This window comes from Dicentrarchus labrax, unplaced genomic scaffold (assembly GCF_905237075.1).
Source record: "Dicentrarchus labrax unplaced genomic scaffold, dlabrax2021, whole genome shotgun sequence".
Taxonomy (NCBI): Eukaryota; Metazoa; Chordata; class Actinopteri; family Moronidae; genus Dicentrarchus; species Dicentrarchus labrax.
In genome coordinates this window covers 385,844-396,204 of record NW_026136716.1, presented here as the reverse complement: position 1 = coordinate 396,204, position 10,361 = coordinate 385,844, and the positions used below count along the sequence as shown (strand labels likewise).

The 10,361-nt window shown below is 41.2% G+C and overlaps 1 protein-coding gene across 1 annotated transcript; it reads left to right on the top strand.

Moving 5' to 3' along the window:
• Nucleotides 1-495: 495 nt before the first annotated feature.
• Nucleotides 496-1,841, top strand: LOC127378864 (E3 ubiquitin-protein ligase TRIM63). Its single transcript, XM_051428187.1, has one exon. It carries the CDS (start codon nt 586-588, stop codon nt 1,606-1,608), a length of 1,023 nt encoding a protein of 340 aa, XP_051284147.1. The 5' UTR covers nt 496-585; the 3' UTR covers nt 1,609-1,841.
• Nucleotides 1,842-10,361: the final 8,520 nt, after the last annotated feature.

The following is a 10,361-nucleotide window of genomic DNA, read 5'->3' as shown; positions in this document are numbered from 1 at the left end:
CTGTTTGTTGCACAACCTGTTGCTGCTCTCCACATGACTGACTGTTTACTGGACACACTGATGTAGTTGTGTAACACACACACACACACACACACACACACAGGGGAACATTTGGGGTCAAAGGTCGAGCATTTATTGATCATATATTAAATAATTTAATATTTCTTTAGAGGATGTTGATATCGTTTGTTTCTTCTTCTGTGGTGTCTAGTGTCTCTGTGTCCTACTCTTATGTTTGGTCTGACTGTTGTTGTTTTTTGGTGCGTATGTGTGTGTGTGTGGGGGGGGTGTTCTCACAGGAAAGGACTGGGTGGTGTCAGAGGCTGTTGATGGGGGGAGGTCTGGTCCTCAGAAAGGCATGTGCAGCAGCAGGAGGGGCTGCTGGGAGTCTATTTTCTCCGAATCAGTGTGACAAACAGCCGGCCTGGGGGGTGGGGGTGGGGGGTGACGGTCGGGTGTCCGTCCCCTGGGTGTATAAAGGCCGGGGGGCTTCGGATGCTGGCAGATTGAAATAAACCACAGAGGAAGACACACAGCGTGAGGTACACAGACAGACAGACAGTGAAGGACCAGAAGAAGAATAACATGGACATTCAGACGGGTCAGCTGGTGCGTCCTGTCAGTGCCATGGAGAGTCTGGAGAAGCAGCTCAGCTGTCCGATCTGCCTTGAGATGTTCACCAAGCCGGTGGTCATCCTCCCCTGCCAGCACAACCTGTGCCGCGGCTGCGCCAACGACCTCTACGAGTCCAGGAACCCCTACCACTACTCCGGGGGAACCTTCCGCTGCCCCACCTGTCGCTTCGAGGTGATTCTGGACCGGCACGGCGTCTACGGGCTTCAGAGGAACCTGCTGGTGGAGAACATCATTGACATCTACAAGCAGCAGCAGGAGAGCCGGGGGGACGACGGCGAGGACCTCCCCCTGAAGGACAAAGACACCAAGGAGCCCATGTGTAAGGAGCACGTGGAAGAACGCATCAACATCTACTGCGTCAGCTGCCAGATTCCCACCTGCTCCATGTGCAAGGTGTTCGGCCAGCACAAAGACTGCGAGGTGTCACCGCTGCACGCTGTCTACCAGAGCCAGAAGAATGAGCTGCGCTCAGCCGTGGAGCTGCTCGCCGCAGGAAACAGCTGCGTCCAGGCCGTCGTGGCCCAGATGGACGACATGTGTAAGCTGATCCAGGAGAACGGAGAGCTGAAGAAGAGGCGGCTGGGCGAGAGCTTCGACCTGCTGTACGCCATCCTGGAGGAGCGTAAAGGCCAGCTGCTGGAGCAGATCGGCCAGGTGGAGCAGGAAAAAGTGTCCGCGCTCAGAAAGCTGGCGGAGCAGTACAAGCAGCAGCTGCAGCTCAGCAACCAGCTGCAGGAGAAACTGGCGCAGAGCGTTCAGTCCTGCAGCGCCGCAGAGTTCCTCCTCACCGCCAAGCAGCTGCAGGAGGAGGCCCGGCAGGCAGCCAGCGCGGCCCAGCTGAAGAGGCCCGAGCCGGGCTATGAGAGCATGGAGCACCTGAGCCTGGACACCCAGGAGGCCGAGGCCGTGCTCGCTAGAATGGACTTCAGACAGGGGGACGAGGAGGAAGACCAGGACGCTGACAGAAAGTAACAACAGTAAGAAACCTGTCAGAGGACTCGACGTTGACGAGACGTGCAATCTTTTGGGAAAGTTTTTTACTTGTGACTTTTTATACTTTTCTATTTTTCAATGTTTTTGTGTCTCGTTCTTCAGACCAAGTCTGGAGAGAGTTACTTTATTGTCTCTTTGTACAACTGGAAACTTGAACAGCAGTCTCTGCTGTAACTTTTGAAGGTGTGAATAAAGTTTGATTTGATTCTTAACTGTTTTATTGTCCTCATCATAAATAAAGTTTTATTTCGGTCTCCTCGCCCTTTCTGAGGGACTCTCCCAGCCTCACACTGAGCATGTCGTCCTATATTTACTGGGGTCCCTGAATGCCTCCTGGCCTTACTTAGTCTGTAAACGGAGGTTATTTTTACTGAGTGGTGAGAGGATGGGAATAGCTCTGTCTGAGAGGGGGGAGGGGGTAGGTCAGGAGGGTCTTGTTTCTGACCCAGCTGGAGTGAGGCATGCTGGGAAACAGACTGAGGCTGTCATCAGGGCTGTTTGTGGATGTGAAGGGGACGAAGAGGTCGACCTGAATGTCACATCACACTCACAGTTTGATAAGAGTATGAAGTGATAACTGTAGACTGTACTCGTCAGTGGACACCGTGGGACAAAGACAAGGTCGACTGAGTCTGTATTTATCTGTTTATATATTTAACATTAATAATAATAAATGTATTCATTTATTAGCTATGAGTCTAACGAGAGAGCTGCACTGTAAACTAGAGAAGTTGAAAACTCGTACTGTCTTCACTAAAAGTTTCAGGTCGAACTGACGTCTGATGTTTTGTTGACAGAATTTACTTTCAGAAACATGTTTTGTGCTGAATCATGCTGCCGGCTGCAGTATTATGGAGCTGATGGTAGTTTTGTGCTGAATCATGCTGCCGGCCGCAGTATTATGGAGCTGATGGTATTTATAACCAGAGTGCTGAGTCGCCTTCAGAAATAAAGTCTGACACAAAGATGTTAAAGTGTCACTGAGATCATCGACTCGTCTTTATTTAGACTCACTTTATTGCTTCTAACCTGATCTATCAGTGACTGTATTATATTTCATATTGATCAATAACAGCAGAGAACAGCTGATCAACTGATCAATGAACACAAACAGTGAACTTAGTCACTGCAGGAAGTTTGATTATATGATCAGAGATGAATTTTCCTGATATATTGATATATTGAGTCTGTATACAATGTAACAATTAATATTCTTCTTTCTGACAGATTCACTGTTTATTGATCGATCAGCTATTTGCTTTCTGATGCAGGACGAGGCTGTTGATCAGAGACTGAAGCTCTGTACACGGTACATTGCGATCAATAATAATAATAATAATAATAAAATAATAATAATAATATACACTGTGATCAATAATCAAAATATACACTTTAAAAAATACTTAAAATATGTTAATGTTCCAGCAGCTGGAATCCCAAAAAATACAGTAATTTTCTACAAATAGTTTTTAATCATTAATTTGACATAAAACCATTTTAAAGTCTAAAGATATTTACAGTGTAAACCAATGATCTATAAATCCAGGTGAACACTGCTATAATACAATAATCAGACTTACATTTACAGCAGAGTGCTGTTATTATTGGATTGTTATTATTTTAATGTGAATGTTAAAAGTTATAGAAGTGTAATAAAAGTCATTATCTGTGAGATTACAGTAATTATTGCTGTTTACACTGATAACAACTGTATTTGGACAGTTTACCAATGCTTATACACTGATGTGTGACGGAGGTCACTAAGATTAATGTGGAGTCGGTGTGTAATTATGCTAAGACAATGTCGGACACCGTAGTTTTCTCTGGACCCCTCCCCAATGTGACCAGTGATGACATGTATAGCCGCATGTCGTCATTCCACCGCTGGCTGTCGAGGTGGTGTCCAGCAAACGATGTGGGCTTCATTGATAACTGGAAGCCTTTTTGGGGAAAACCTGTTCTGATTAGGAGAGACGGCATCCATCCCACTTTGGATGGAGCGGCTCTCTTATCTAGAAATATGGCGAAGTTTATCTCTAAAACCTGACAGTCCAGAGTTAGGACCAGGAAGCAGAGCTGCTGTCTTACACACTTCTCTGCGCTTTCTTTAGAACAGTCACCCACCCAAAACCCCATAGAGACTGTGTCTGTCCCCCAACCACCTACATTATTTAAAGAAATAAAAACAAGAGGAGTTCAACATAAAAATCTAATAAAAATTAAAACTAACTCCTCAGTAGCACAAAATAAGAGAATGAAATGTGGACTGTAAAATATCAGGTCTCTGTCCTCTAAAGCTGTTTTAGTGAATGAATTAATATCAGATTATGATATTGATTTACTTTGTCTTACTGAGACCTGGTTGTCCCACGAGGAGTATGTTAGCCTAAATGAATCCACCCCCCCAGTCATATTAATACTCACATTCCTCGAGGCACTGGCCGAGGAGGTGGAGTAGCAGCCATATATGATTCAAGCATTTTAATGGACCCTAAACCTAAACTAAATTATAATTCATTTGAAAGCCTTGTTCTTAGTCTTTCTCACCCAAACTGGAAAACACTGCAGCCAGTTCTATTTGTTATAGTGTACCGCGCTCCTGGACCGTACTCTGATTTTATATCTGAATTTTCAGAGTTTCTATCAAGTTTAGTCCTTAAATCAGATAAAGTAATTATTGTAGGTGATTTTAATATTCATGTGGATGTTGACAATGACAGCCTTAGTAATGCATTTATATCATTAATAGACTCAATTGGCTTCTGTCAGAGTGTAAATAAACCAACTCATTGTTTTAATCACACTCTTGACCTTGTTTTATCATATGGCATTGATATTGAACATTTAATAGTCTTCCCACATAATCCTTTCCTATCTGACCATTATTTAGTAACTTTTGAATTCATACTATTAGATTATAAGCCATTAGGCAAAACTTCCTACAGCAGATGTCTATCTGACAGTGCTGTAGCTAAATTTAAGGAGGAGATTCCTTCAGTGTTTAATTCAATGCCATGTCTGAATTTAACAGAGTCCTATAATAACTTTAGTCCCTCTGAAATTGATAATCTTGTCGATAGTGCTACAGGCTCACTACGATCAACATTAGACTCTATCGCTCCTATAAAAAGGAAATTATTAAAACATAGGAGACTAGCACCTTGGTATAACCACCAAACCCGCCAGTTAAAACAAATAGCTAGAAAATCTGAAAGGAAATGGCGCTCTTCCAAATTATCAGAATATCGCTCAATTTGGCAAGATAATCTTAAAATTTATAGAAAGGCCCTCCGTAATGCCAGAGGAGCCTATTACTCAGCACTAATAGAAGAAAATAAGAACAACCCTAGGTTCCTCTTCAGCACTGTAGCCAGGCTGACAGAGAGTCACAGCTCTATCGAGCCACATATCCCCATAAACTTAAGTAGCAATGACTTCATGAGCTTCTTCGATAATAAAATTATTACTATTAGAGAGAAAATTAATCACCAACTGCCATCAACAGTTATCAGTGGCTCTCCAAGTTCAGGGACTTCTGTCAATGTAAACTTAGATATATATTTAGACTGTTTTTCTGCTATCGATCTTCATCAGTTAACTTCAATCATTTCTTCATCGAAGCCATCAACCTGTCTATTAGACCCGATCCCAACTAGGCTGCTTAAAGAAGTTGTTCCCTTAATTGGCACTTCTTTACTGGATATGATTCATCTTTCTTTATTATCAGGATATGTACCACAGTCCTTTAAAGTAGCTGTAATTAAACCCCTTCTTAAAAAGTCCACTCTTGACCCAGGGGTTTTAGCCAACTATAGACCGATTTCTAACCTCCCCTTCCTCTCTAAGATTCTGGAGAAAGTAGTCACCAAAGAGTTGTGTGACTTTCTACATAACAATAGTTTATTTGAGGATTTTCAGTCAGGATTTAGAGTTCATCATAGCACAGAGACAGCTCTGGTTAAAGTTAATAATGACCTTCTGACTGCTTCTGACAATGGACTTGTCTCTGTACTTGTATTATTAGAGCTGCATTTGACACCATTGACCATGATATTCTTTTACAGAGACTTGAGCATCAAATTGGCATTAAAGGAACTGCCCTAAGCTGGTTTAAGTCATACTTATCAGATCGTTCTCAGTTTGTACATGTTAACGATGAATCCTCCATAAATACTAAAGTTAGTCATGGAGTTCCACAAGGTTCTGTACTTGGACCAATACTATTTACTTTATATATGCTCCCTTTAGGCAACATTATTAGGAATCACTCCATTAACTTTCACTGTTATGCAGATGATACGCAGTTATATCTATCAATCAAACCCAATGAAATTAATCAATTATCTAAATTACAAACATGTCTTAAGGACATAAAATCCTGGATGACCTGCAATTTTCTGATGTTAAACTCAGAAAAAAACGAAATTCTTGTTCTTGGCCCCAAAAACCTTAGAGACTCATTGTCTAAAGATATAGTCACTCTAGATGGCATTAACTTGGCCTCTAGCACCACTGTCAGGAATCTTGGAGTTATCTTTGATCAGGATTTGTCATTTAACTCCCACATAAAGCAGACCTCTAGGACTGCCTTCTTTCATTTACGTAATATTAGAAAAATTAGACACATACTATCACAGACAGATGCAGAAAAACTAATCCATGCATTTGTTACTTCAAGGCTGGATTACTGCAACTCTTTATTATCAGGTTGCCCCAATAAGTCCATTAAAACGCTCCAATTAATTCAGAACGCTGCAGCACGAGTACTGACAGGAACTAGAAAAAGAGATCACATCTCTCCTGTACTAGCTTCTCTGCATTGGCTCCCTATAAAATGTAGAATTGAATTTAAAATCCTCCTCCTCACCTATAAAGCTCTTCATGGTCAGGCCCCTTCATATCTTAAAGAGCTCATAGTACCCTATTACCCCACTAGAACACTACGTTCTCTGAATGCTGGGCTACTTGTGGTTCCTATAGTCTCTAAAAGTAGAACAGGAGCCAGAGCCTTCAGTTACCAAGCTCCTCTCCTGTGGAACCAGCTTCCAGTTGTGGTTCGGGAGGCAGACACCCTCTCCACATTCAAGAGTAGGCTTAAGACATTCCTCTTTGATAAAGCTTATAGTTAGGGCTGGATCAGGTGAGTCCTGAACCATCCCTTAGTTATGCTGCTATAGGCCTAGACTATCGGGGGATTTCCCATGGTGCACTGAGCTACTCTCTTCCTCTCTCTTTCTGCACTCATTCTTGTCCCATTAATGCATGTTACTAACTTCACTTCTTCCCCGGAGTTCTTGTGCTTTCTCGTCTCGCAGGTTCTCATGGATCCTGGTGGAGCCTCCTGCCATGGTCCTGCTAGATTGCCATTGCCAATACTGTTGTTGCTGTGCACCTGTCTGTCTGTCTGTCTCTCGCTCTCTCTCTCTGCCTCTCTCTCTCTCTCACCCCAACTGGTCGAGACAGACGACCACCCACCTAGAGCCGGAGGATCTGTCCTAGGTTTCTGCCTTTTAACAGGCAGTTTTTCCTTGCCCTTGTCTCCAAGTGTCTTGCTCATGGTGGTACTGTTGGGTCTCTGTAATTAATGTTAAAGAGTTCGGTCTAGACCTGCTCTATTTGAAAAGTGTCCTGAGATAACTTCTGTTATGAATTGGCGCTATACAAATAAAATTGAATTGAATTGAATTGAATTAAACAACATTTATTCAACTTCCATCATTATACAAGATATCTGTCAGTTAACTAACTAATACATTAAAATTACACAACAAATACTTTTACTGTTAATGTCACTGATTTTATATCATTGTATAAACTTATTAACAGTAATAAACTTTGATTTCACACTTTAATTTATTAAAATTACAGAACTAATTTATTGTTAATTGTCAGTATTTGTTGTCTCAGTGTTTTATGATCAGCTTCCTGTCTGTGTTTGGTAGTGTTGAATCAACACACACATACAGTATATAATATATATATATATATATATTATATATCCTCGTGCACGAGACCCAGAGGATCAAGTTGACTCTTTCGGTGTGTTTGTGTTAACCCGTTGACCTCATTACCGAACCTTAAATATAGACGCCCCCCCCAACTCTAGAACCTAGAACAGAGACAATGTGTCTAAACTGTGACCCACATTCAGGGTCCAGCTGCTGGTCTCTGGCCTCTGTTGTCGATCTATTTTAGACCTGAAGAGACTCTCAGAGGCCTGATCTAGGATCCAGACTCACAACCGTCATAAATCTGCAGCTTCAGTCCCATCAGCAGTTATTATTATTGTATTATATTATTATTATTGTATATTATTATTATTATTATTATATATCATTATTATTGTATTATTATTATTATATATTATTATTATTATGGTATTATATTATTATTATATTATTATTAGTATTGTATTCTTCTTATTATTGTATTATTATTATTATTATATATTATTATTATTATTATTATGGTATTATATTATTATTATATTATTATTAGTATTGTATTCTTCTTATTATTGTATTATTATTATTATTATATTATGATTGTATTATTATTGTATTATATTATATATAATATATTATTCATTGCTCTATGTAAGCAGTCACTCTGCTATTATTATATATAATATGTTAATAAAATGTATATATTATTAGTGTTTGAAACATTGCTGTGTTCATTGCTCTATGTAAGCAGTCACTCTGCTATGTTACTGCTGGTTGATAAGCAGTGACAGTGAGCTGAGGTTGATGGCTGGTGAGGCACTGATTTCATCACAATCAGATTTACACATATATGAACCCAAAAGATTATTCACCGTGTGATCGGCAGCAGTTAACGGCTCATGTTTCATATCTAAACAATGTATCTGTGCACTTCACTCACTAAGTGTAACCACGGACTGTAAGATTGATGCTAGTCTCACCTGTTTCACCTGTCTCACCTGTCTCACCTGACCGCACGTCACTGTAAAGATAGCTTTCTGTTATTCGTGTCCATGCCCCTCTAAACACAATGATGTGACATTCAGAGGTGAAAATAACACTTGATAAGCTGAGTTCTATCCATTATATAACAACTGTGTCCATCTGAAGCCGTTATAAATCAATTTATAGTCAATTATTACAAGATAAAAATTATATTTCCTTTTGGGGACTTTAGGGGCTCCGTATATTTCTGATTCTGATATGAAATATACAGTCTGTAGTTTCTCCTCCTACTTCCTGTTTAAAGTTTACTAAAGTTTAAAACGAGGATATGGCGACAGGAGACGTCGATACAGGTGAAGCTAATGTGCAGGCTACGATGGATGCCCTGCAAGCTAGCATAGGTGCTATCCACGCTGACATAAAAGCAGGACACCTGGACATGAAAAAGGAACTGAGAGGATTTTGTGAGACAATCAAAAGTTAACCAAAAACTGAGCGAGATCGGGGCAGAACTTAAGAACACAGAGGCTAGGATGGAGGAGGTGGAGAACCGAGTGGCTGAGGTGGAGGAGTGGAATGCGACCGCGAAAAATGCGCTTCTCCAGGCTTTGAAGGAGCAAGAGCGTATTGTGTCCAAGTTAACAGATTTAGAAAGAAATAACCTTCGAATCTTCGGGATCCCAGAGGGCGAGGAGGGGAACAATGCGTGTGAGTTTCTGGAGAAATTCATTAAGTCAGAGTTTCAACTCCCGGACATTGACCTCAATATACAACGCTGTCACCGGTCACTCGGACCTAAACCACCACCGCAAGCCGCCCTGAGATCCGTGATCGCTTGTTTCCTCATGTACAAAACCAAGGAACTGGTGCTGAGCACCGCATGGAAAAAGAAAGAGATACATATCAACAGGCAAAGAGTCTACTTCGACCACGACTACCCAGCAGAAGTTATAAAAAAGAGGAAGGAATATGCGCCATTGAGGAAGGTGTTAAAAAAACAGGGACTCAAATTCCAAACACCCGCACCCGCAAAACTGAGTCTTTTATGAAGAAGGACCCACCACATATAACAATGCAGAAGAGGCGACAGAGGATATGCTGAAGAAAGAGATACTAACAGCTGACAAAGGAACCGACGAGGACAATACACCCGCCGACGCATCTGTGATGACACCCCGCAAGAAGCTGGGAGAAAACGCATGGCAGGTCAACGGGTCCCCAAGATGTTGGAACCGAGCCACAGACATTGAGCGAGCCAAAGAGAAGCTCCGGAGATTCCAGCGAGCTCTCACACTCCAGGAGAGTATGACCTGAGGTGTACTCGTGAGTGATAATGAGAGGAAAGCAAATTTATTAATGATGATAATTATTTCAGAGTCTTTTCTGAGGGTGTTTTCTTTTTTTTGTTTGAACACCGGTTGAATGTTATGGCTCTCTGTGTATGAGTAACATGATTATGGTAATATGACTTCTGAGCTCATAATATTATAAAAAATGCTAATTGGACTGTTTATCTGGGTGACAGAAACTGCACTAATACCACTTATTGTGTGAACTTTAATCGCTTTTAGGAAGATGTTTAGATACATCTGGAGGGGCCCTCCCTTTGGAGGCCTCCCCTCCCCATTCAGAAGTTGTTACTTTACTTCACTGTTGGAGGTTATTTTTGTTTGGTTGTTTTGTTCAGCACAGATGGTTTTTATTTACATGTTTAGATTAATGGAGGGAGAAAATATGTGCGGTAAAATGTTAAATCAGGAGTATAAAATAATCACTTTAAATGTTAATGATCTGCAAAATCGT

Coding starts and splice junctions, on each gene's coding strand:
- LOC127378864 (XM_051428187.1), top strand. CDS start 586: ATGGACATTCAGACGGGTCAGCTGGTGCGTCCTGTCAGTGCCATGGAG.